Here is a 27341-nt window from a genome sequence, read left to right on the forward strand (position 1 = left end):
ACAAGAGCCACACACTGGAGCAAGGGAAATGAGTTTTTGCTGTGAATATGGTCAGGCACTGGAGAAAGCTTCCCAGAGAGGATGTGGAGTCTCCATTTTGGAGATACTTAAAAGTGGACAAGACCCTGAGCAGCCCAATCTGGCTGGCCCTGCATTAAGCAGAGGGTTGGACTAGAGCCCTTCTAGGCATGACCCCTAGGACATCTCAAATGGTTCTGTTTTCCCATGTGGAGATTCAGTCTGCTGGAGTCTCTGCTCCTCCATGAGCTGGAAAAGAAAAAAGTCTGCCATGCCAGCAGTACCAATTTGCCCATCTCCATTCCTAGTGAAGCTACTCTGTGTTTGCAGATGTCAGAAGAGATGCAGTCACTGAGTTTACAAAACCCAAACCCTTGGATCTGTGACCCATATTTCTGGAGAGTTCAAGGGAACAATCCTATGTCTCCTCCTTCCCTTTTTAATTCCCAGCAGCACTAAGATGAAAGCAATGCCAGTCCCTGAGCTCACATACCTCAGGCCTGCCTTCTGGAAAAGCACAGTTTGACATTTATAACTACATGCTGAAAGGTACATTGTACACTAGCTACAGTCTGTACAGGTCTGAACGTTTTTATAAAGGAAACACTTTTAAAAACTTCCTTGCCATTAATCCCTTCAGATGTGAAATACCAAAAACTGTACAAATTCTTTCAACTAGAAGAATGCTAATGCTTCCTCTGAGGTAAAAGCACACAATTTTGCACATTAAAGACAGGGTAGATGAAAGGAAGGTCTCTTCACAAGCGATCTCATCCTGTTCACTCCACCCATCGCAGATAAAACCCTGGGAGGTCCTGCCCTGCCTCTCCCTCAGGCCACCCAGCTCTGGTCCCACCTCCACTCCATCCAGGAGATGGATATGCTCTACCACAGGCCAGCTTCAGAAATCTTTGTAACAAACCCACCTTGTAGCCAGGACTGGCTAGGAGAGACAGGTTTGCCAGCACCAGGACAGGTCATGCATACCATGGAGGCACCAGGCAGAATCCCAGCACAGCCATCAGGACAGCCACCAGGCAGAATCCCAGCACAGCCATTCCATGGCCTGTGCCATAAAACCCAGCATTACCCACATGCATGTCCTTTATCCCAGGTCATCTGTGAGGCATGGATGTAGCTCAAGTCTGAAGTGGGCTAAGGACAGAGGGACTGCCAGCACAGCCCTGACAGCTCCCATAACTCAGACATGTGTCTGAACACCAGGTGAGTTTTTTTACTTGCTGGTTAGGCATTCACCTCAGCTGTCTTCTTCCTCTGTGCGAGTTAAACCAGTTTGATTGCATCTGTATTTGGTGGTCCCTCTCTATCAGGCTTCCCTGCTAACCAGGGCTTGGCCCTGCCTCCACAGAGCAGAGCCTGTAGTTAATAGCAGAGTCCCAGTTTGGTGATGATAAAAGCTGCAGAGCTGGAGGTCAGCAAACCTAACAGTGTCTCAAGTCACAGGAGTTTACATTACTCTTGACCCCCATCACCTCTCTTGCAAGGCTCCAGGCTCTCAGGCTGGAACAGAAAGCAAAGGTGTGGATGTCAGAGAAGAGGTGTCCCTGGTCATGGACATCTGCAAGGCTCAACTTGGCAAAGTGGACCAACAGCAATGCCAGATGTCACAGCTGCCTTTTCCTCCCTGGACAAAGCATGACAAGGCTGCAGCACTATCCTGGGCAAGCAGCAGGATAGTGCTCCTGTAGCCCCTTGCCTTCTTCCAGGCTGGGACAGGGCAAAAGCCACAGGAGAACTGGTGCTGTCCAGGCAGCAAAGCAGCTTCTGCTGTACAAAGCCAGGCCTGTCACCTGCCTGCTCCCCTACACCCCAGGCTTGTGCAGGTCTGCTGAGGTGCAAGCCCAGCAGCAGCTGTAACTCCACTGAAGTCTGGGATTTAGTGCCATAGTTGAAATCCTGTAGCCTGCCAAACACTGGGAATGGAGCCTGTCCAAGGTCAGCCAGCTTTCAGAAACCTCAACCCTGTCCTCCCCGAGGATGAGAAAAAATCTTCACAGACCTGGAACAAGAACAAAGTTTCTGCAGGAAGGGGAGGTTCATCTTTTGCTGATTAGTTTCACACACCCACAGGATCTCTGCAGAGCTCTCGTGCTTCTTTACACTCTTGTGTTTACCCAACAGAATGAGAGGCAGCCATCACTAAGGGCCACCCATAAAGTCCCACCCTGAATACCAGCACAAAGAGAGGAGAAGGATGTGGGTGGGGAGCCTCAGCAGAACACCCAGCAGGGCTCTCTGCAGGAGAGAAGCCCACTGGGGATGGAGCAGGAGTGTGGAATCCACAGGGCATCCCTGTTCAGAGATATGCTGGGGTTGGGAGTCACAGTGGGAAAGGCTAGGGGAAGTCAGAATTGAAACGAGCTGGGACAAACTCAGAGGGGCTGAGCGGAGTCAGGGGCAGCATTTATGCTACTCATGATGTGAGAACACCACACAGACAGCTTGAGTCATCCCCACTTTGGTAACAGCATCCATCCTGTGGCCACTGAGTGGAATTTGCAGTTTGAGTTTTCAGTCACTGGTGGGAACACAGCACTACCAGGTGGACACCAGCTCATCTGCATTGTGCTGTGTCTCACCTGCTGTGCAGCTTCCCCCCTCTCCACTGAAGGTGACAGTGGTTTTGGCCTTTTTCCTCATCTGGCCACAGTTTGGGAGTCACAGAGGGACTCAACAGGAAGGGCTGTCTTATGAGCACACGAGCTGCTCACACAGGATGCACTGTCACACTCCAGCTGTGGCACAGCTGTCTCTCCAGTATGCAGAGACGCTCGGGCAGGAGCCAGCTGCAGCTGCTGGTGGTGGAAAGGCTCCAATGGCCTGAGCCCTCTGTGCTCCCAAAGGAAAGATGGCAGGAAGACAGCGTGGTGGGAGACACGAAAGACAGCTCTTTGCAGGCTGGGTCTTTGTTTTTGTGGTTTTGAACAAAGCAGAGCCCATCCCTTGAAATGTGGGAAGCAGGGAGAAAAGAAGTATTTACTGGTGATGCTTAGGTTGCAGTAAAATCCAAGATGTGTTGAAAGGACACTCCTAAAAAATGTGCTTTTATATTTAAACACCTGTTCTCAGCAGGCTTTTTGTGAATTAGATGAGTCAAACTCCAGCCCTGGGCCAAAGCCCAGCTCCATTAATCACATGGGGGCAACCTCCCTCCCTCCTCCAGCTGTGGCTTCCCCGCTGCATCCTGGCCCACAGCTGCTGAAGGGTGGCTCTTCAGGCAGGGAACTGGTCTCCCCTGCTGCACAGCACCCACCTTCCCAGCTCATCTCAGCCAGGAGAGGTGTGTGCAGCGTGAGGGAAGACCTTGAGGAGGAGCAGAGATGAAACAGGTTTAGGAACATTAACTCCTAACCCTCACCTTCCAACTCAGCCTCCTGGACCTTTCTTCTCTGCATCTCAATGGCCTCTCTCTTGCAGTTATTTTTCTCTGGGGAACTTCTGGAGGTGAAGCAAATTTCCTCCTCCCACTCCCCGTTTGGGTCCCCAGGCAGACAACACTGGCTCTGTGCTCTTTCTCAAGTCCAGCTTTTTCCATCCACTGAATTTCACAGCACATCAGCTCAGGACAGGGCACAGCCCCACCAGACATAAGGTCTCTGCATCAAAGCAAATACCTGAAGAGCTGTTAACATTATAAATAAAATTTTCAGAAGGTTTTGGGTCAGAACTGTAGAAAAACCCAAGCAAAGATGTTATCTGGGTAAACATTTGGAAAGCCAAGTGATGGATGCTGGCTCTGCTTTGAGCAAGGTACACATTGCCTTTGCTACACACAAGTTAATGTTAGAAAGGCAGATTAATATATAAACTTGTTCACTGAAGGGTAACACCAATACAGCAATTTGCAGTGGGGAAATGAAGGTTTTCCTACTTATTCCATAGAAACTAAATCTTACTGTTTTCTTCTCAGAGCATGGCAAAAACTGTCTAAGCTAGCTTGAAATCTAAACAACGTTCTGATGGACAATCACTGGGCTTCTTCTAACAAATCCACAGTGAAAATCTGTACCAAGCTCTCCAGGCTCTCTCCAAACATGCCATGGTGTCCTCACAGTGCAAGGCAGGAGTGTCCAGGTCCTGGCAGTGGTCAGCTAGCATCCATGACATAGTGGAGGACAGCCAGGAAGGAGCAGCATCTCCCCATGCTACATTCCAGGGAAGTGGATACCCTGTGAAGGATGCCTGGGAAGCATGGGAGAAATCACCCTTTCATTCAGCAAGCAAGAGGGAGAGATCCATTCTGACATTATGTATTTAACTTTGAATTTTAATATTTTTTGTGGTTAATACAGGTTACCACAAAAAAAACCCCTCACAGTTTTCCAGAACTGTTATGACAAGAGATTGCATCTATCTTTGTTGAAGCCTTGCTGAAAACACAGCAAGTATTAGGAAAGAAAACTAAATCTAAACACATGTGCTGTGATATTTATTGTTACAAGATCAGCTCCTTCAGTGAACTAACTGGAAATAGCTTAGAAAATTTCTGTTGGGAACAAAAACCTGGAAAAACCCAGCTACCTAGGTTCTGTTTTGATTTTGTATTGGAGGGAGTCTGTTGTTTTACCCAGCAAGGAAACTCCTCATGTTTGGCTCTCTGGGGCTCCCATCATAACTCCTGGGAGTGCTGCAGGTGCCCATCACACCTCACCAGGGTGAGCAGCAACACAGCCCACATCTTCTTGGGGTGTTTTCCCTGCCAGGGGAACATGTCTGTGGGGCAAGGGTACATTCTTCCATCTTCCCCAGCCCTGCCTGGCACCAACACTGCTGAGTGCAAGGGCCAGGTTGGGTTGGGCTGGGCTGGGCTGGGCTGGCTGGGCTGGGCTCGGACTGGCTCCAGCCATGGAGATCTGTCCTGTGCCCAGAGGGTTTGTTGCTCCAGGAGTTGAAGACAAGAGACCAAAGACCTGAGGAAGCAAAAAGCTCAGGCTCTGCATCACAGAAGAACAACAATTCCTTGGCTGTAACAAAGAACAAGTCTGAACTAGAGGGTCTCCCTTTGAGGTTAAAGTGAGGTGTAGGATAGGGTCTGAGATCATCTCGCAGCAACCATGGACTGGGGAGAGGGCAGGGAACAAAAAATGCCACTGGAGCTGGCTGCAATTTTTCACATGCCCTTTCTCTTCACTGATGGAAGACTGTCAGGAGAGAGGAGTGACACTCCTGCCTGTAGTCTGGGGATAGGATGAGACATGGCATGAGGTAGAGTCAGGTATGAGTTAACAGTACGGTTCAGTCTCATACCTGGGGACTGAGCAATCTGAAAATAACATCTGAAAGTCACATTTTGTCCAGGCAATTGCATGCCTCAATTCCACTTTGGCCTTTGCTCATAAAAGACCAGGCAAATTCTACAGCAGGATAAATAAATGCTAGTGGCTTCAATGGATAATGGTAATCTTAAAATAATCCCACATTCCTCAAATAAATGTGATGGTTTAGAAAGACTTGGGTGTAAATATGTACAAACATAAATGTGTGTGTATATGCATGTATGCATTTATCTAATTAAATCTTTTATTAGAAGACATGATTGAAAAGTGCTAACAGTGGGCATCATAACATACATCCTTTTCTTTCTCAAAGCAGAGGCTGAGAGTGCCAGCACAGCAGGAGTCAGAAGAGGCCATCTACCATGTAACTCCAGCATCATTGTCCAGAAGTGCTCCTGGGCTTCCACAGGATTTGGGAAAAGCCAGGAGCCAGCACTGCTGTCTCCCTCAACACTGTGCTTTTGATGTGAAGGATTCTGGCTCCTTGCTGGTCTGGCTGGGTGCCATGCAAAATTGATCCACATGCCATAGTTGGCACTTGTACCTCACACTTCCACCCTTGCTCCTGAAGAGCAGCCAAAACACTATCCACTGGCCCTGCTGGGAAATGGTCTTAAAAGGCACCAGGCAGTCATAAAAATGAATTTGCCAATTTTAATTGATTTTTCTGAGGAGTCATGTGCTTATTAGGCCTTTAGCTTTTGGGAAATTTTCTCTTTAATTCTCACCAGTCCTTTAGGGGCAGGGAAATATCACTGAATGGCCTCAGAGCCTTTCAGTGTCACTACTAAACCACAGCAGCATTTGGGATCACTGCTGCTCAAACACTTTCCTGGCTCCAGCAATGATCTGCTTAAAAACACAAGGTTTGGCTCGTTTTGACAGCTGGTTTATGGAGCCAGCATTGCTTCCAAGTGAATCTGGGGAACTGTCCTGGAATGAACTGTTTCCATGGGGGCAGCCAGGAAACTTTCCAGGAGGCTCCACTCCCTCAGAGACAGCCAGCAGGGATGGAGGAGGAGGAATTTGCTCACTTCTTGTTGAGAAGAATTTTTGTCTCTGATGCTTGCAGAGTCTGTTCCCCTTGGGACATTTTGTTTGGGGCTATTTAATCCCATATTCAGCTCCACCATCTCCTCCTCAACAACCAGGCCTCATCATTTCTCCTTTCTCTAAGACCTGCCTCAGATCCAAAACAACTTTGTGACTGGCCTGGCTCTGGACCGAGGGCTCTGGATGTGACACCACGCCCCCACGCTCCCAGATGATCTACTCTTCTGACAGAACATCCTTCTCAGTCACAGTTTGTGTGGGAAGGCACCTATGAAGGTCATCTAGTTCAACCCCCTGCCATTCCAGTACACCCAGTCTCTCAGAGCCCCATGGCTCTGACCTTGAATGTTTCCAGGGATGGGGCATCTACCACCTCCCTGGGCAACCTGTGCCAGTGTTTCACCACCCTCTTTGTAAAAAACTCTCTTCCTTACATCTAGTCTACATCTGCCCTCTTTTAGTTTTTAAAACCTTACTCCTTGTCCTATCAACACATGCTCTGGTAGAAAGTCTGTCCCCATCTTTCTTGTAAGTCCCAGTTGCTGTGAGCTCATCTCTCTGGCAATGATCTGACCTCTCGTTGCCTTCTTTCCTCCAGCCCCCTCCAAATTCTTGGGCTTTAGCTCAGTGTTCAGGAAGAACCAGCAGAATGACTGACTGGTAGATGCAATCATTGCAGTCAGTGCCGAGGAGCAGCAAAAGGAATTACACCTCTGTGCCTCCTGCCTTTATCAGCCTCTGGTTTGAAAGAAAGGGAAGCAGAACGGGCTGGACACCAAGCAGCCACTGTCCTCCCCTGCCCTCCGTCCCTGGAGGGAATGACAGCCCTGCCTTTAATATCTATCATCTTCCACTGTCGAACAATATGCAAATATTGAACTGCTGGAAGCAAAGAGCAGCCGAGGACGGCTGGGGGATCAGCTCCACAGGCTTGACAGGCTGTCGGGTGACTCTGTCTGTAGCCATCGGCTAGAGGTGTGCCCGGCTGGCCCACCCCTTGCCCGGGGGCTTCCCTGTAACTCCAGGCACACGGCCGGAACCGCACTCAGTGCCGCAAACCCTCCCCGCGGGGCATCCCCCGGGCTGGGCTGTTCTCCACAGCTCTGCAGGACCCGTCCGTGAGAGCTGTGCTAAACTGTAGCCCAGGAGTGCTGCTCCTGCTGCATGGCTCCCGAGGATGACAGCAATGTCCTCCGCCAGCCCGGGGAGATGTTTGTAAGGATCTGGTGCTTGGGAGGCCCGAGCTAACGGGCTGGGCTGGAAACTTTTGGAAGGGACAGGGGAGCGCGGCAGCCTGCCCAGAACCGCGATCAGAGACGGCCGCGCACCCTCCCCGGCGCCGCCGCTCCCTCCCCCGGCCCCGGGGCGCTCCGGGGTGGGATTCTCCCCCCGAAAGGCTCCCGGACCGCCGAGCGCCGCTCCCGCCCCGGCCGGGAGAGGCGGCGGCTCCCGCCGGCTCCGGCCATGGGCAGCGGCAGCAGCCGGCGGCGGGGGCCCGCGGGCAGAGCGGGGCAGAGCCGGGACCCGCCGGGGACGGCGCCGGCCGACGGCGAGGGGGCGGCGGCACCGCCCGGCCCCGGCCGCCGAGCCCCGGCTGCCGGAGGCAGCGCCGAGCCCCGGGCCGGCGGCAGCGGCGCGGAGGCGGCGGGAGGCGGCGGCGGGGCCCCGCTCCAGCAGGCGGTAAGTGCCCGCCGGTCCCGAACGGGACCCCCGGCCCTCCCGGCGGTGGCCCCGGGCCCCCAGCCCAGCCCAGCCCAGCCCAGCCCAGCCCAGCCCAGCCCAGCCCGGGTGTCCCCGCCGCCCTGGGCAGCCCTGCCGCAGCCGGCGCCACCCGCCGCGGCCGCGGCTTCCTCCGAACGTCAACAGCGTTACATTCTTTTGATCTTCGCTGCGAGCCAGGCTCCAGGCTCTCTTTGCGTTTTCTCTTTTCTGCTCTCTTTGCGTTTTCTCTTTGCTGCTTTCTTGGCGTTTTCTCTTTGCTGTTCTCTTTGCGTTTTAAGTCTCCGGTGCAAGGCAAACATAGTCCCGAGAGGGGCCATCCCGTTTTTCGGTCTCCCGGTGCTACTGGAAGTTTCTTTTCCTGACTTGTAAAAATAGGTCGACTTTTTAAACTTCGGTTCCTGCTTTTTCCTGGGTCGGGCTTGTAAACAGAAGGTTTAAAATGTGAACATAAAGCTGCCCCTTAATGTTTGCCAATCCGCTGCAACTGCAGTCTGGCTCGTTCTAAAGGCACATTTCAGTCTCTTTAACAAATAATGGATTTGCTTCCGAGGGAGTTGAGATTTATCTTTTGGGCTTTTTTTCCAATCCAAGAATAACAGCAGCATATATATCAGCTGGTGAGGAGGTCAAAAATCACCGACATCTTTCATCTTAGCTTGGCTTTGGAAGCTGTGTGTTTTTTGTTAGATAAACACTGCTCTCCACAGATACATGAAAGTTGTCAAAATAAAGTAATAAATTCAAAAATTTAAAGAAATATTTAGGACCCAGGAACATTCTACATTGCATGCCTCAGTTTTGCTCTTTAGAAGGGTATCATTTCCATCACTGAACTGCACATTTGTGGGATTACTTTAATACATACTAAATTTTCCATTCGGAAACTTGGCAGGGTTCTGCATGAGAACCCTTTATTTAGACAGGTTTTAAAGAAAAACCTCGAAGTAAGGTTTGAAATTGAAGAAAAAAAAATAGACATCTTGTATTGACATATTGTTTTCCTTGCTCTTTAAACTCCAAGCGCTCCTGCAGAACGAATGGAGCTTACTCCAGCACTACTTGCTCCTCTGAGGGCCTCTCATTTAGGAGTAATCCTCCTGACTTCTCCCATTTGTCTTTACTTAGGGAATAGAGGCTGCTAAGAGAAGTCTCAGGTAGTTTCAGGGCAAACATGAAGCTTTTTTTGGTAGCACTTTATTTTCCTGAACCTGAGATGGCAGAGACAGAAGTCGTGGGCTTAGTATTCTGACTCCTTGAGGCCTAAAAAGTCACATGCCTGTGAAAAGGAGGGAGGAAAGTGTTTGGAGCACCAGGTTTTGGTTGTTTACTGGGTGCAATCTAGTCTTTTAGGTTGTTGTGCAAACTGCAGTCCCACCCTTCCCAGGAGGCTGGGGGAGGAGGTTTCTGGAAAGGGATATCACCTTCATTGCATCGCTCGTAATTTTAGGGCAATTTCTCAGTCTTGACAGCTTCTAAAGTCATTTGTAGTTTCTGTCTTGTGGTAAGAACTTGCTTTCTTTGCCCTGTTCAGTTGTCCAAATTGGAGGATAAGCAAAGAAATTTCAGAGAAGAAAGGATGAGTTAATTCAACAGAGTTAATGGGGGAAAGGTGAGGCAGGAAGAGGAAAGGCAACAAGGAGGTATCACAGTAAGAAAGTCTGATGAGAAGTGGCCCCTGGAGGAGCAGATTGTGGCCAGTGGGAGTAGAAGAGACCTTTGACACCAGTCAGAAGAGAGCAGAATTGCAAACAGGACTCATCATTCTGCTGTCACAGCTGGGTTTCTCCTGGGTGTGATGTGCATCCATGCTGTGTTTCACAGCTGAACCCTGGCACAATTTGTCATCCAACAGTGAGCTGGCAGCACTGATGGGCACTCAGGCCAGGTGACAAGGGCTGGTGGAGCATGCAGCTGCCTTTAAAGACTTGAGCCACCTTTATTATATTAAAATAGTGCTTGGGAGCAAAAAAGGGTGAAAGCATATCACAGCAGCAGGCTGGGAACCAAATCCTGATTGGAAACCTGCACATGCCTCAGAGCAGACCCCAACACCTCTTGTCAGCATTAAACATCCATTTTCAGCTTTGTTCTCAATTCTAGACAGTTGTATGTGCTATTCCTTGTTTCTTTGCTTAAGACAGAAAAATGTAGTTGAGGTTTTGCAGGTGCTGCTGCAGCACAGAGCAGGGGTGGCAACTCTTGCTAGAAGCCAGGGCAGAGGCCGTGGCCTCAGGCATTTCCCCATTGCCTTCCTGAAATGGAGGAATAATACAGACGTGTTAGGGTTTCAGTTTTAACAGCTGCTTCCATGGCACCATCTCTCCTCCTGACTGGAGACTGGATGTGATTCCATGAGGCAAATCACCCCAGCTGCAGCACAGGAGTAGCACAGCTAGAGGGTGTATTCACCAACTCCTAGAGGGACTGTAATATAATTTTAAAACACCCGAGTGTTCAAAGCTTTGCCTGATTTTTCAGACAGATGTTTTTTTCTGCAGACTGACGTGGCACAGCGTCACCTCGTGGCTGGCTGCTAATCCCCAGCTGCAAACACAAAAGGGTCCTGAAGGGACATTAAATGCCATGCCCCATTAGCTTCTTACAGGAACTCAGGTTTATTTTTCTACTCTTGTTAAAATGTGCTTCCCTCAAACAGAAATTTGATCTTTCTGATCCCACCTTGTTAGCAGTTTATTTCAACATTTTCTTCCCGGTTGTGTTAAAAGTCAAAAATGCCCTCGAATCAAGACATTGTGCTTTAATTTCATAGGGAGCATGGGGCCTTTAGAAAATGTCATCTCCAGCTGTATATCTGGGACTCCCTGAACTTCCCAAAGTCAGATTATTTCAGATTCTGTAGTTATTGTCCAGTTGTAGATCTGGTGGTTGCTGAGTTAAAGGTCTCCCTCTCTACCCCATTATATTTCTTGTCTTGTTCAAAGTATCTGAAACTTCACCAGAGCCCAGAAGCAGTGAGCTGTGCTGTCCCCTCAGCCAGCAATACCCTCCCAGCACAGCTCTGTTGCACCTGGACTTGGAAAACTGCTGACTAGGTATTTTCCACAACTTCCCCCCTTTCACTTGGCAGAGCATGGGTGGCTTTTTCCCTGGAAACTATTTGTGATCTAAAAAGTACGCCCAGGGCATGTGCAGAATAGCTGGGAGCTGCTGTTTTAGTTGGCAGGAGAGGAGAAGCGTGGGAACTCCTTGCATCCCTGCCCACTTCCCGTCCACCGCCTGCTCCTAATTCCTTGGCTGGCCAGAGGATGTTGCTGCAGACCAAAGCAAAGCTGGAAGTGCTTTGCCTGGGAGTGCTTTGCCTGGGGTGCAGCTGGGGCCTTGCGTCACGTTTGGCACCTACTGGCACCCTAGGTAAGCTGCTTTTTTTAGCCAGCAGTACTGGCTGTGGGTTGGAGAGGCTGATTCCAGCAGTGCTGCCTGTCTCAGCCCCAGTCCTGTGCTGGCAGTGCTGCAGGGTGCTGCCCTGCTGCTGCACCTGCAGTGCTCTCCACTGATAGCCTCCCTCCCTGCCACGGCAGCAGGTTGGCATTTCAGCTCAGACTGATCCACTGGTCCAGTTCATGGAGTGTTTGTGAAGAGGGATTTGGGAGGAGCAGAGGCAGGGAAAGAGGCCCTGGCATACCTTTGTCAGAATGCTGCACTATTAAACCACACCCCATGGACCAGCACTGGCAGAGACCACACTGCTCCTACGTAGATAGTTAACAGGGCTCAGTCACTCCCTGGATGAGTTGCACCTGAACTGTACTCCGAGCCTGTGTTTCTGCTGCATCTCAGGCCTATAGCCATATGGTAAACTGTACCATAGCAGCTGCCTGGCATGATGGTCTGCCCCACTGAGCTGGCATGATTTTTGGTTAGGACCAGCTTGTAGTTTCTCAAATAATGACTAGGCGTTGCTTAGGGACCAGCACAGGAGCCATCTCAAAGAGAGCTTGAATTTGGCCTCTCAGTTTTGGAGACAATGTTAGTAGTCCAGACTGCAGCTGACTGGTTTCAGTGCAGCTTGGGAGCAGCTCTAGAGCCTCCAAAGGTACATGGCTCCAGATCACCCTGTGGAAGGTTCCAGGAAAGGGTGTTCTCACCCAGCTTATTCATAGCTGCTGGAGCTGACAGAGAAAGTAGGGGGTTAAGGGCTGGCAGGGCCACGAGGAACTTGCACTGGACTGGGGGGAAGTGGGAAGCTGCATGCCAGGAGTGCTGGTTTATGCATGCAGCAGAGAGAAATAGCTCTTGCTTCCAGCTCTCAGCTCTGCCTTGCTCCCAGGAGCTGCTGCCCTAAAGGATGGCTGAGCTGCGTGAGCAATGACTGTCAAACCCTTCCACCCCACATGTCATGACATTAAATTAAATGTGGATACATGCTGGGTGAGCTTAATAGCCAAGCCTTTAAACTTGGAGGAGGGGGTGATGTGGGGCTTTGTGGCACAGCAGACGTCAGCACAAGATGCCTGTGCTGAGAATGAGGTGGAAAACGAGGAGACACGCCATGGTCTAGATGAGTAATAAAAAGATGACTGCAAGCTGCAGAAAGGAGAAGCTGACTTCATTTAACTCTTACCAGGACACAGGCCAACCAGGCCAGCAATTACTTATTTAGCTGTAGGATAGGAACCCATAATATTAAAGTGTCCTGACATGCACATCATCCTAACCCACATAAAGGGCTAAGACTAATTATCTGCTGAACTTGCAAGACACCCATTACAGCACTCCCCAGCCGGCTGGGTGGGGTCAGTGTTTATTGTGTCTCACAGCTCAGGGCAGCCTGTGCTCTGCTCCCTGCCTGCTGCCCGGCACACGATGTCACCCAGGCACCCCGAGCCAGGTGGCCTTTGCCTGCAGGAACTGGGAGCAGCTCCCAAATTGTGAAGACTCTCGTGGCAGGGAGAAGGCAGAGGCTGGAGGTGCCTCTTGTTTTCACTTGCCACCATTTTTGATTCACGCACTGGATGAAATGTTGGTAGACATCTACATGTGCCAGTTCCAAATTCTCTTGGGCAATAAGTATTGCTGCTGACAGATCCCTTGGAAAAGGTGGGGGCAGGTTTTGCACAGAGAAGCAGATTTTGCTAACCAGAGCTGCACTATCCTGATGACGAATTAATTCTGTCTTCCACCCACACAACACGTACAGCTCGTAATATGGAGGAGTCAGCCACAAGGGAAGAAAAAACAGACAACCTACTGTACAATCCAAACCCCTCCCTGGAATGATCCAAACCCATCCTTTGCACAGAAGTATTGGAAGCTGGGTTCTCACTGTGGGAAAAACATCATCAAAGCACTCCTAAAGAACTCTATTTCCCTTGGTGCTGAGGATGAATAATGTTCTTCACCTGGTGGAAGGAAACTCGGGCCTCAACAGTAGTCCAGTGGATGATGGATGAGGAGCTGCATTGTGGGATGCAGTCCCAGGAGAAGTCAGCCATCAGAGCTCAGCATGCTGTTCTCCTGGCACTGCTTCTTGCTCTTGTTGCATGTGGGAGATTGCCAAGAAACAATCATAAATAACCAGGAGAGAACTGTCTTACCTCACTGTCAGCTTTCTCACATACCCTTGTCTCTGCTTGGACCCAGAAGCTCTTTCTAGAGTAGTTCAGCCTCTTCCAGAGAAAACAAAGTATTGCCAAAGAGCAGGGACTCTTTTGAAAGGATGCGAAATGCCTTTGACAGGTATTACACTAAAACTCGATGAAAAACCAGCAACATCTTTTGTATTTTTTTGACAAAAGCAGCTAGGATGGGAAACACAGTGTACAACAGATACCTTTCCTGGCTCTTGAAACAGAAGCTACTAAGGGCTCACCTGGAAGAGATGTTCAGCCAGAACCATCAGAGAGGTGTCGTTGCTGCAGCTCTCCTCATCTGCTGAAGCATGGGAGCCAAAGGTGACCACAGCAGCACAAAGCCCTTGCAAGAGGCAGGGAAGAACTGAGCAGTTCACTGCCAAGCACCTCTCTGTGTGCCTCTCAGTGTCTGAAACCACAGTGTTTAAACCTCAACTCCTGTCCATCCCCTGTGAGAAGCAGCTGAGGAAGGAACGTAGTGAAAAAATATCCTAGCAAATTAAAATCAGGTGTCATGCAATACTTGCAGACACCCTGGTGGACATTTCTACCCGGGGGATGGCACACACAAGCCTGACCAATACCAACAGATTTTAATTGGCACAAAACTGTGTGTGAAGCCATCACTGTTGTACCAGCAGTGCCTGTAGTGGGGCATTGCCCCTCCATAGCTCCCACACTTTCCAGCACCAGTCCCGTGCATGACCTTGAGGCAGCACAGGTTTGAGCTATTCTGAGACCATGTACATGATCTTCCTGAGGAATCACTTGATCCCATCCAGCCCTGCAGAAACACAGCAGAGCAACAGGCAATGGCTCTGCATTGCAAGCTTTTCCACACCTCTCCCTGGTTCCTTTGCCTCCGGTTGGCGGTTAGGTTTCCTTCCTTTTGTTCCTTTTTACTTAGGGATTTTTTTTCCCCATAAGTTGCTACAAAACACTAACAACAGGGTACTTGAGAAAAACAAAAAAAAGTGGCCATGCTCAGGGGAGGAGGGCATCTGGCTGCACTTCTCTTACCTGGGAGTTTCTCTCTGAGGGGCAGAGGTACTGTGAGAGTCGGGCAGGTAAAGGACAGGGCTGGGGCAGGTTGAAATGCTCACACCGCCGCTGTTCCCAGGAGTGACTTGGAGGAGGAGAAAGAGCGCAGCTTTGTCCACTGGTCTGTGGGCAGAGCTGGGGCCTCTGTTCTCACCAGAGCTCAAGAGATTCCCTGTTTTTTGATTTGACATTTGAGGTCCTCTGTCCAGCCGACATCTAGGTTAGGGTGAGGGGTAAAAAGGGTCTTAGCAGATACTGGATTCTGTTGCTCGCATCTAGACATCACTTCGATCTGTCAATTTTGTGTTGGCTCTAGGTTTGGTGAGGGATTTCTCCCGTTGAATGCTGGATCCGAGTCATTTGCCAACTCGATGTCCCCTCCTCTTCACCATCTGGGTGCCATATTCCAGGAAGCAGCAGGGTGCCACTTGACCAAAGGGGGAATTCTTAACAATTACGACAGGTAGTTAATGAAAACGACAGGTCATTACAATAACAAATGACAGGTGATTCCAATAACAAACAGTTAGAACTCCACCCTGGCAGCAACTGGCCCAACCTGTGAACTCTGCAACCTTTTAAAAGAATGGGCAGCTGTTCTACCCATAGCAAGGTGCTGGCTCTGTCTCTTGGCTTTGGAGGAGCACGGTAGGAGCTGCTGCCTGGGGAAGGGAATTTGCTGCTGCTGCCGCCAGAGCCCAGCCCAGAGCTGTCTCTTGTGCTGTGGGGTGAGCCTCTGCTCGTGAGATCAGCCACTGAAGTGGGACCTTATTAACCCTCACCTCACTAAAGCAGGGACCCATCCCCATCTGCTCAGGTGCCCGGGATCCTGAGCTCGCCTCTCCCTGCCCTGCTGGCAGCCAGGCCACCCCTGTCCCACCCCTGCTGTCTCTTTGGCACTGCTCTGAGCTTTCACTGCACTGTAGCCCTGCACCCCCTGCCTGCTGACACATCCTGCTGGCCCAGCTTGCTGCTTCCCAGAGTCCTGCTGGGGCAGCGGGATTGGCCACCCCAGGGCTTTGTGTGAGGCAAAGCCTCTCCTCTGTCCCTTCCCCTCCGGGCCCAGCCGCCATTGCTGCGTGCTGCCCGAGCCCGTGCCACAGCGCCCCCTGCAGATGGGGCAGGGGGGAGTCACCGCACCGGCCCTGCCTGCCGGGAGCCAGCAGCGCCCCTGCTGGCCGTGCCCGGAACTGCACCGAGGGGAAAGCGCCGCGGCTGAGGCGGCGGGGCCTGGGTTTGTGTCTGTGTGGTGTTAGTGCCAGAGCTGGTGTGGTTTGTTTGCTTTCTCATACACACCAGTAAAGAACTGTTATTCCTATTCTCATAGCTTTGCCTGAGAGCCCCTTAATTTCAACATTATAGTGATTCAGCGAGAAGGGGTTTACATTTTCCATTCCAAGGGATGCTCCTGCCTTCCTTAGCAGACACCTGTCACTCAAACAAAGACACTTCCCTTTTTTATTGTACAGAAAATATTTTCTTCTTTTCCACACTGATGGAACAGCTTTTCATTTCTCTTTTCTGGAAGGCCCTGATTTGGTGCAACCTGTTTAACTTGTTAGTGTTGTTGTGGGATTCAGGGTAGTTTGTATGAAGGAGGCCCACCAGCTTCAGGATTGCACCTCAGAAACGACAATGACAAGCTAAGATGCAAAGCCATGTCCCAGTCCCTTTCCCTGTGAGAATACAGTGAAAAGGTAGAAAAAGATCATAGATATATTATTCTCAGTAGTACCTGGCTGCAGAGGGTTCATTTTATTACTGGCCCAGCTGGGTATGAATGGTCCCACCCCTGCCCCCATTTTAAATACCATTGGGTTTGGCTTTGGTTGCTCCCCAGGTATCCCATTAAAAGCCTGGGGATTCCAGCATAGGGAAAATGGATATTTCACCCCAGATGGATAATTTTTCCAGGAAACATCTTTGTCAGGTGAAAATTGGGTTGATGTGGCTGTGACTTCCTCCTTTAGCAGGTATTTTCATACTGTTACCTGCAGCTGGTGGCACAGTGGCATTCATGGAAAACTGTGAGGTTTAACATTCAGGGATTTTGATTCTGTAGCCAGCAGCCACCCAGCTGTCCTGAGTGCTGAAACAGAACCAGCAGAACAGGGCTAGGAAAGGAGAGTCTCTTGTACCTGTATTGTCTCCACAGAGGTTTAAACCGAACCAGGGAGTTTAAACCAGGACATGTTGCCCACTGTAGACAGAGATAGGTTTCATAGAAAGAAATAATGGTTTGGGTTGAAAGGGAGCTTTGAAGATTACCTAGTTTCAACCGTCCCCATCATGGGCAAGGACATCTTTAACTAGACCAGATTGCTGAAAGCTCCATTCAGCCTGGCCTTGCCCCCAGGGATGGGGCATCCACAGCTTTTCTGGGCCACCTGTTCCAGTGCCTCACAACGCTCACAGTAAAAATTTCTTCCTAAGATCTAATCTAAATTTGCCCTTTCAGTATAAAACCATCATCCCTTGTCCTGTCACTACAGGTCTTGTAAGCAGCCCCTCTCCATGTTTCTCGTAGACCTCCTTTAAGTAGTGAAAGGTTGCAATAAGGTTTCCCTAGAGCCTTCTCTCCTCCAGGCTGACCAACCCCAACTACCTCAGCCTGTCCTCACAGGAGAGGTGCTCCATGTCTCTGATCATTTTCATGGTCCCCTCTGGACTCACTCCAACAGGTCCATGTCCTTCCTGTGCTGAGAACACCAGACCTGGATACAGTGCTGCAGGTGGGGTCTCACATGAGCAGAGTAGAGGTGGAGAATCACCCTCCTTGAATTCAAATTATTTTAACTGTCTTGTCTTCTATCCTAGGCTTTGTCAACCAGAAGCCCACCAAGCCCAGAGAACAACAACCTTGACCAGCAGTGAGTATCCCCTGCTTTCATGGTATCTTCAGCATGGGGAAAGCACATGGAAGCAAGGGGCCTTTATGCTTTTTCTGCATTTGTAACACTGTACAGAAGAGCTGGGAATGGTGTGAAGTGGTTTATAGCCCTAAATATTCCACCCTTTTGCTTATTTGCAAATTAAAAAAAAAAAAAAATCAGGTGCTGCTTGAAAAGATTCAGGCTCTAGCTCAAGTGTAGTATAGAGGTGGTGAGCAATCAGAATTTTGGGTGTCCACATGTCAGAGAGGCACATTGGAGTAGTTAGTGCAAAGCTGTGGAGAATTGCTCCAACAAAGAGCTCAGGCCCTGATTCACCTGTGGGCTCTGCAGCATGTGGAAAAGGAGAATAATGTCTCTTTGCTCCCAGGAGTCTTAAGAGAAAGCCATCAGGTGCTCCCATGCTACACCAGTTAGAGACAAGAGTGTCCCTCAGGGACAGGGGAATGGTGGGGACCTGCTGCTCTGGGTGCCAAACAAAAGAAATCAGAAATTTTCCACAAGCAAAAGCTGTCCAGCAGAGTGAGCCTCTGAGTCTGCCTGCACCAGGAATGGGAACAGTTTAACACATGCTAAAAAAAACAGGTGAAATGAACAGGCTTGGAAAACTATCTTAAAATATCACCTCCTTACATTAAGAGCCACTCTCTTCAGCATTAAGCTCTGACTCTGATCCAGCCCCTCTGCTCCTGCAGCACTCAGAGCAGCCTGATCTGCAGATGCTGGTGTGTGACCTACTAACGTCCAGCAGCGCTGCTGGCTGTGTCAGCAGAGCCCAGGCACTGCTGCTGCTCCCCCTCCCACTGCTGCTCTCCCTCCCAGCTGGCAGGGAGCTCACCTGGCAAGGCTTGTACAGGTGCTCTTGCAGGGACGTGAACCTCTCCTGTGCTTCCCAGCATCCTCAGTGGGCTTTGGGCAGTGATGGCAACTGAGCCTTCTCCTCCTGGGGTGCACAGCCAGCCCTGCCAGGCCCGTGTGCAGCTCCCCAGGCACCCACTGGCCCCTCACACCCTGCCAGGGCTTTCCTTCTCCCACCCTCTTTGATGTGCAAGGGGAAGGTTTGAGACAGCAGAAAATGCTTTCTGATCTGGGATGACAGAGCAGGAGATTATTTTCATTTAGATAACATTTACTTTATACCCAGAGTCCCATAGCACAGCTCATGTGTGAAGTGCCTGTACTGCCTGAGATAAGCAGAATTGCAATTTCTGCTGGCAAGAACTATGCAAACATTTTTTTGGAAATGGCCCAGCACCCAACAAATTTTTGAAGACATCAATTAAAATCAAATCAAGCCACAGAAAGAGAGGTTAATGTGCATGTGTAGGTGTCTCATCCTTCACATTTCTGTGGCTGGAATCATTCTAGATAAACACTTTACAAACAGCAAAAGTCAGCCTTGTCTTGATAGAGTTGCTGACTGAAGAAATTCCTACAAAGCCAATTAAAGGAGAAGCACATGCCGAGGAAGGAAAGAAGAACTAGATAGGCAGTCACGTGAGAGAGAGGTGGGTGTGCACTCCTGTCCTAGAACATGCCCCTGTGTTCAGACACCACATGAGCATCTGAACCAGCCCCTGCTGAGTACTTTGGATGTGCTCCTGGTTGGGCTGTGTTACCTCTCATCCTCACTTCCCCAAAATCTTTGGGGAGCTGCTCTCCAGTGTCTGGTAGTTCAGGGGTGGATGACACAGCCCAGGCACACAGGAATGATTTTATAATTGCTGCCAAGGCTCGTGGCACTGGCACAGTTACCAGGGCGTTGTTCTGACCCATTTTTCAGCTGCTAGGCCTTGCAGAAGGCATTTTAATGATTAACCCTGGACTTGCCCATCCTCAGCAAAATGATAAAAAACACTGGCCTAGATTCACCCCAACCTAGTTTTCAGCCACTTAGCTCAGGTTTGTGCCTGGCAGTTTGTCACCCTCGTGACCATCAGGGCCATTGTCACAGGAGCCTGCAGGCAGCTCTCCCCAACACCAGGCACCTGCCTGACACCAGGGGTATGGCACTGACAGCCATCCCCACTGCTGGGATCTTGCTCAAAGGTGGTTTTGCTCACTATTGGTCTAATTTTGTCCTTTGCATTTCCTTCTCCACATTGCATAGTTCATTGTCTTTACACTTAACAAAAAATCCCACTCATAACTCCTGCTTCCCTTAAGAAACTTTAAACACCAAGAAGCCTGTAGCTGAAATTGAACGTATTTCTTGCTTTCCTCTTTCCTGTATTGCTTTGCTCCAGCCTCTTAAATCACTTTTATTGCTGCTTTCTACACTCCCTCCAAGCTGTTAAGAACATTTTAGCAGTGAGGCACCCAGAAGCCTACCCAGTAATTCTGATGGAGCTGCACTAGCCTTCTTTTTCCTTGCTGTCCTATCACACTGCAAATTCCCCTCGTTTGCTTTTCAGCTAACTCCTTCTCTCTCAGCTTTGCTCCTTCACAGATTTCTCTCCTTCTCCAGAACATCTGGGGTTTGAAAATCTTTCTACTCAGGGTACTGACCAGTTATTTTCCTGGCTGGAAGGTCTAACAGCCCTCAGGTGGATTCAGTGTGTGTGAAGCCAGGCTCTGTGGCCCTGGCATGTGGTAACAAGAGGAGCAAGGTGCCTCCTCTGCTGCTGGAGCAGCTGGAGGAGCATGAGAATAGGCCTGTGGGCCACCAGCTTTTGTCCTGTGCACATCATGAGCTTGGGATTTCCCTTCCTCAGCTGCTCACTGAATTCTAGGATCAGCAGAAATAGCTGCACCAATGTGCCTTTGAGATGGAGGTTTAGGTTGGGATGGCCTCAGGAGATCTCCAGTCCAATCTCCTATCTCTGGCTCCAAGCTGGATCAGCTGTGAAGTCAGAGCAGAATGCTCCAGGCTTTGTCCCATCAGGTGTTGAAAGCCTCCAAGGATGGAGCCTGTGCAACCACACAGCCTATTCCTCTGCTTACTGTCCTCAGGGTACAGAAGTTCCTCCTTTTATCCAGATTAAAGCTCTCATTTTTTATTTTATTTCAGTTTTCCTGTATTAAATGATACAGAACTTTGCCACAAATAGTATGAACAGCAGCTTGCTTTTCCTTTGCTTTTGAAAGAAATGCAGCCCTCTCTTTTCCTCTCATTTCTGGGGTATGCATAGGAAGTGGAGTCTGCTTTTGCTTTTTCCAAAGCACATCTGTGTCTCAATGAGTTTTACCTGGAGATTTTCTCCATGCAAACCAAAGCATCGAGAATAATTAACAGTGGGAAATTATGTAACTGCTAAGAGAAACAATGGCTCTTCTGTGGGCCTGCAAGCAAGCTGCCAGGAGCTCTGCCTCTTATTCATCACGTAACATAAAATTAGTTAGAGGATTGTCACAATGCAGAGTTTAAATCAGTAAATTGTGTATTTTAACTCAGATTTCTGCACTTCTTTCCCCTTTATTGCTTTGTAAATGCTGCTGTATGGTTTGAGCTCTTGGACCTGTAGCTTTCTTCTCAGGTCTTACCTAGTGCAGTGGAAATCAGATACCCTGCAGCCCTCAGCAGGAGAATGAATAAATGGAACAAGCAGAAGAGTCCAGTTGCTAAATCCTGCTTGCTGCTAGTAGAACTTGCCATCAAGGGCATAGTGCAGTGTAAGTAACTGTAGAATACCTACACTACCCAGTGTCACCAGCTGGCCATCAGGTGACTCCAGGAAAAACACCAGGCTATTTCTGACACACGGGAGGCATGGCAAACACAGCAGGGTCAGAGCAGCTGGGCTGGGCAGGAGCCCGAGGATGCTGCCTGGCCCAAGGAGAGCAGTGTGAAAGCACCTCCTCTGTAGGACAAAGTGTCCTTAGAAAAGCATTTCAGGGTTCTTCTCTTCAATTCTGACTCTACATTTATATACCTGCTTTGGGGCAGTTTCTGTGATTTTGTGTAGTAAACAGGTCCTCAGTTTTTTTAATTAAAGGATGCTAATGGATTAATTTTATTCATCCCAGCTGCAAGAGCAATGGTTGGGATAGGTCTCATCCTTAGAGGAGTTCAATAGATAACAAGTCTGGGACAGATCTGGAGCCATGCTAGTGGATATGAAAATCTCTCCTCTTTGGCAAGGAACTAACTGACACACAAAACCAAAACATTAATTTCTTGTTTACTTGTTCTTCACTAGTGGATGGTGACAAAGTCTTAGTTGACATGGCATGGCAGAGCACTTTACAGTTTGGATTTACCAGCTCAATTCCCCACTTAGCTCTGCCCCTCACCATGACCTCCATTCCAAGGAGCCATGTGTTCCAAGCCTGACAGCCTGGCTTGCTCACCTCCCAGAGCTCTACAAGGCCAAGGAGAAGCACTCCTTGTCAGCTGCTGGCTCCTCTCTCGAGTCCTGGAGGGCAAGACCAAGTAGGCTTAATTGGTAGCGTGAGGTACAGTGGTCAAAGCCTGCAGAAGACTCGTCACTGTTCTCCCTTACGCAGGTAGGGACAGATTTCTCTTGTACCCAACAAAAACCACCTCTGATAACACCAATAAAACCCATACCAGTTCCCTTTGAGTCATTCATCAGCTCCCACTCATGGGAGGGCTGTGCTGATGTGGAAACAAAAGCTGTAAGAGCAGTTTGAGGGAGCTGCATTCATATTTTGGTTGAAACTCAGATTCCTTATGAATGCAAACAAAATAATCTCTTTTTGCATAAAACCTTAAAAGTAGCATAAAGATTACACTGTCCTTTAGCTGGGCCTGGAGCCTAACTCGAAAGGTTCTGGGAGCTTGATCCTGGAGCACTGTAAGGGTTGTGCTGTAATGAACTCCCAGACTGAACTGGTGCCAAGTGATAGCAAATGTCAGCAGGCAATGTGCCAGTGGGGTATGGGAACCAGACCTGACAGAGTATCTGTGTCTCAGCCAGCCACATGCAGCTCAATCTTTCCATTCACAAAAAAAAGAAATGAAGCAAGGATCTTGTATCTTCAGAGCCTGATTGTCTCTCACAACACCACTAACTCGCTCCCTTCCATGCTAGGTGCCCAGAAGGCAGCAAGAAGCCATTGGGGCAGCCCACGATTCTGTATGATTACTCGGAGGAGGAGCTGATGGCCAGCATCGAGCGGGAGTACTGCCGCTGAGCCCCCCCGGAACGGCAGGCACAGCCTGGGGCCAGGCTGAGCAGAGCTCCTGTGACACCACAGCTGCACGGGAGAGGGGGCTCTGGAGGGGACTGGAGCATCAGGGGCTGCTTGGGAAGCACTGAGGAGAAAATTTCCCTGATCAGCTCCCAGGGAGAGCAGGAAGATCCTCACCAGCTGCTGATTGGTGCCACTGCAAGAGGGACCAATCCATCTTAAGAATCGATATTTAGAAGCTCATTTCTAAATGCTATTTTTAAATGAACATGTACTATAATTAATGTCATACTAGAGGTGTTGAAATGTGGTGCTTTGAAGGAATCTTTGAACCTAGTAAAAAATTGCAGCAATATCATCTGATCCAGAACTTAAGGGGATGTTGAATGAAATTCATGTTTCTGCCACTTAAAATGTGCCAAATTGCACTTGTGCAAGCCTCAGGTTCAGGTCTGAGTTTGGTACTGTCTCTTTCAATCTGGTCCCCAGTATGGGAGATAGGAGGAGAAGGGGATTGAGCCCACCATCTAGTGCATAGGCAGTGTAATCCCAGAGTTCAAATCCCACCACACTGCCAAATTAGGTTCCTGGGAGCCATCAGGGAACACAGGATTTGTATGAGCCCTTTGGGGCAGGGTCCCGGCATGTGTCCTACCTGGGCATGAATCCATCCCAGTGATGGGAGTGAAAGCAGGAGGCACATCCCCATTTCAGTCATCCTCCTCCAGGGGTACTTGCATGCTCTTGTAGAGCAGCTGTTTGGGATCAGTTTTCAGAATTGCTACTCCTAGCCTTTCCCTAATATTTCTTGTCCTACAAGAAAAATCACTGCATTTTACCATTAGGTGATTGCAAAGTAAACCAGAATGTTCTCTCTCCTAAGGAAATAGTATTTTCAATGCTCCCAGACAGGGAAGCCTGGTATTTTGGGTTTCTGCTTTTATTATATCTGCATGTTAACATATTATGAGTATCTGCTTATTATCAGAAGTAGAAAATTACTTTATTTCTATCTTCTGCTGAAGCATAAAAGGCATCAGATGAAATTTTCACTACGTGTAAATGCAAGAAAAAACTGTAGGACACCTCTTAAGATGCTGTATTTTAAGTACTTTATGATTTCTGAGACCTGTGAAACACAAATAAATGCATCTATACTCTGAAGCCCTCAGTGAAGGCATCAAATGTTCTGAAAAAGGCTCTCTGAAAAATCATGCTCTGGTGCCTGCAGAGACTAAGCAGGATGCATCCCTGGAGGATGGCCAGTGGGATTCCTGCAGGATGCATCCCTGCAGGATGGAAGGTGGGATTCCTGCAGGATGCATCCCTGCAGGATGGCAGGTGGGATGCCTTGAGGGGGGCACTAGATCACAGCCCTGGCACACAGTCTCACACCCCAGCTGTGTTCCCTGCAGCTGCCTTCAGCAAGGCTGGACACTGGGAGCTGAGGAGCCCCCAGGCAGCCCAGGGTGGGCAGTGGGAGGGAGCCAAGCTCCCACAAAGCTGTGCATGCTTGGAGGCAGCAGCTCCCAGCACACCAGCTGGGGCATGTTGACAGGACCAGGGATAATAAGGGTTTAAACTGGAAGAGTCTAAATTTGGGTTGAACATAAGGAAGAAATTGTTCACTGTGGGGGTGTTGAGGCACTGGAACAGGTTGTGAGTGCCCCATCCCTGGAAGTGGTCAAAGCCAGGGTGGATGGTGCTCTGAGCAGCCTGGTCTAGTGGAAGATGTCCCTGCCCATGGCAGGGCGATGGGACTGGATGGTCTTTAAGGACACTTCCAACCCAGGCTGTTTTATGATTCTGTGATATCTTGGTGGCCCAGAAATAGCTGGAGTAGAGAGCAGATGTGCCTGCATTGTTGGGAGAAGTTGGGTGGGTCCTCTGGAGCAATGGCTCTCTAACCCTCCTGGAAAAAATCCAATTTTGAACAATAGCAGTTCTTTCACAGGAACAGTCATTTTTAGACCTATTAATGTCACTGATCTGTGGCAGGATACAGTTTGTCTGCAGTTTATGGAGAGCCCACTCACCAGATCTCCCAGAGCTTGTGTTAGTTTTCAGCAGCTCTCAAAGACCTGCTGGGAGGAACAGAATCTGCCTGTGGAGAGCAGAAAAAACACGGTGACCCCAGCACCACAGGGGACCACAGTACTCTATATTCTTTTGTAATCACAATAGTAGTTTAGATTTTCTTTGAATTTGGATTTCATTCTTTCAACTAAGACCTTCCTTCTGTCAAGGTCCCCAGAGTCTCTGGCACATGTGGGGAGATATTTCACTGAGCTCAGTCACAGCTCCCCCCACTTTGTGAGCACAGGGCCAGTGGATTGCTGCCTTTTTGGATGGCCTCCAATGACACAGCAAACAGAGGGAAGCCACGCTGCTGTCAGACCATGCTGTGACAGGAGCAGGCAGGGACCAGGGCTCTGCCTCCCCCAGGTCACCCTGCATGTCCCCTGCCTGCCCTTACAGAGCTGCTCTCTGGGGCTGCATTTGGTGACTGGCCCAGGTAACAGCTCTACAACCCATTTCAGACTCTCCTACAGGAAAGCCCAAGTATTCACAATTACAGAAATTGACTAATTAAAAATAACACCTAAGCAGAACATATTGTTAGGCTGCAAAAAAAAAAAAAAAAAGAAATCTCTACTGAACACAGCAAAGCACTGGGCTGCTTTATAAAATGAGCTTCTAAAATAAGCAAGAGACAAGCACATTTCTGTAGCTGGAACAAAGGTGCAGTGGGTTTCACAGACAACCTTTTCAGCATCACCAACAGAAAAGGAGGAGCTGCAGAAACGCAGGAAGGTCCAGGAAGGAGTGATGCAGCTGGGACAGTCACTGCACCAGGGAAAAGGTGCAAGAAAGAACTTTGGGGATACAAGGAGGGACCTCAAACTGCGGTATGGTCTTGCAGGCTTTCTCTGTGCCATAAAACGATGTGAGCTCAGACCACAGAGCCAGCCAGCACAGACAGCCCACAGCCATCTGTCTTCTCACACCATGCAGAACAGGATGGTGGTACCCAAGCAGGTTCCCAGTCTGCCCAAGAACTGATGGGGACTGATCTCCTCCCTCTCGGTCAAACCTGCACCCAGCTCCATGCCCAAAAGGGACAGTGGCAGTGGGGCTGGTGCCTGGGAAGCCACAACTACAGTTTAATTACCTGGTGTCAGTGTAACTCTGCTTTTGGTCCATCTTTTGCTCACAGAAAATAGGACACCAGATCATTTGTAGGTGAATAACAGTATGAAAGCAGTAGCTGTGCCCACAACAGATTTCAAGAGAAGCTTCTTGAAATAATGGGTTTTTCAGAAAAAGGACAGTTACACTATAGAGATCACTGCCACATCTCAGGGATGCTGTCATCTTGTTGCAGGGGTTCCATACTGTTGTCTCCTTATCACAAAAGTTTCCTATCATCTTGGTGTTTCCTGGGGGCAGCTCCTCAGAGCACTAACACCTTCTTCTTCTCACATTAGCCAACAGATTCCAGTTCCCTTCTCAATCACCCAGCCCACTCTTATATAGCACACTTCTTCTCATTGGTTACAGCTGTGGCCTGGTAAAGTCAGGCCTGTTCCTAATCTTCGATAATTGCCCAGCTGCAACTCCTTAGGGGTAAGATTACTCTGTATACTATCTTTATTTTCTTATATCCTATCCCCCTACAAATGCTGATATCCAACCAGCTGAATTATTGAAAAGTTTGTTTTCTTTTCATGGTATTTCTCTATAACCACCATCAAATCACAACTGCTTGAAGGACAAGAAATTATTCAGCTTGCCAGTACTTCCTACCCCTAAAACAGTTTGCTGGAATTAAGCAGGGCTCTGGAGAGTCTCTTACTCATCATTTTGGAAACTACCCTCCTGCTTAATACCCACAGCATAAGACAGGATAGCTGACAAGTGCTTTTGAGCTGACAGTATTAATCTCCATTAATAAACCAGCAAAAGGCTATTATTTTTAACCAAATCACTACATTATCCATCTAACAAAGACAAATGCTACATGCTGCATTTTGCACTAGTCCAAAAGGAGCAAGAGAGCCTTGCTGAGACAGAGCCTCTGCCCCAGCAAGGGGGGCACAGGGGCCCCCAGGCCTGCAGCTGTGCCACAGGAACCTCATGGAGCTGCCCACCACATTGGCCAGCTGCCTGGCACGGACCACATCCACAGCAGGGCTCCCCCTCACCTCACCCTGGACACAGGACATGGCAATTATTTGCACAGGGTGAAGTGGATTTATCTGGGCAGTGATAACCAACAGAGAAGAAGTCACTCTGAACTCAAGAGATGCTACAAGAGAAACAATTAAACCTAAGGTGTTCTTCCCATCTGAGACAAACTCTCCCAGGAAAGGGTATGCTCCAGTTTCCTCAAGTTTTCTGCATGTTTTAAGATGTGTCCATTGCCTTCTGCACACATCAGCACTTAAGTCAGCAATTTCCTTCTACACCTGAGGGCTGAAGCAGAAGAGGAGGAAGGCTGCATTTGACAGAGGATCCCAGGACAGCCTGGACTGTGAGATGTGGCTGAGGCTTTGCAGCTTCCCCCTGGACCGTCTCACCATTTCCTCAGCCTGCAGGTTGCTGGGTTTTGAGTCATGATTTACTCTTGATGC

General features: G+C 49.2%; 1 protein-coding gene across 1 annotated transcript; it reads left to right on the forward strand.

The window, feature by feature from the left end:
• Positions 1-7761: 7761 nt before the first annotated feature.
• Positions 7762-23871, forward strand: CYS1 (cystin 1). The gene is made up of 3 exons (XM_036379782.2): positions 7762-8048; positions 17540-17592; positions 22608-23871. Exons 1-3 carry the CDS (start codon positions 7833-7835, stop codon positions 22708-22710), a joined length of 372 nt encoding a protein of 123 aa, XP_036235675.1. The 5' UTR covers positions 7762-7832; the 3' UTR covers positions 22711-23871.
• Positions 23872-27341: the final 3470 nt, after the last annotated feature.

This window comes from Molothrus ater, chromosome 3, assembly GCF_012460135.2.
Source record: "Molothrus ater isolate BHLD 08-10-18 breed brown headed cowbird chromosome 3, BPBGC_Mater_1.1, whole genome shotgun sequence".
In the NCBI taxonomy this organism is placed as follows: Eukaryota; Metazoa; Chordata; class Aves; order Passeriformes; family Icteridae; genus Molothrus; species Molothrus ater.

Coding starts and splice junctions, on each gene's coding strand:
- CYS1 (XM_036379782.2), top strand. CDS start 7,833: ATGGGCAGCGGCAGCAGCCGGCGGCGGGGGCCCGCGGGCAGAGCGGGG. Junction 8,049..17,539: donor GGGCCCCGCTCCAGCAGGCG/GTAAGTGCCCGC, acceptor CTTCTATCCTAG/GCTTTGTCAACCAGAAGCCC. Junction 17,593..22,607: donor AACAACAACCTTGACCAGCA/GTGAGTATCCCC, acceptor CTTCCATGCTAG/GTGCCCAGAAGGCAGCAAGA.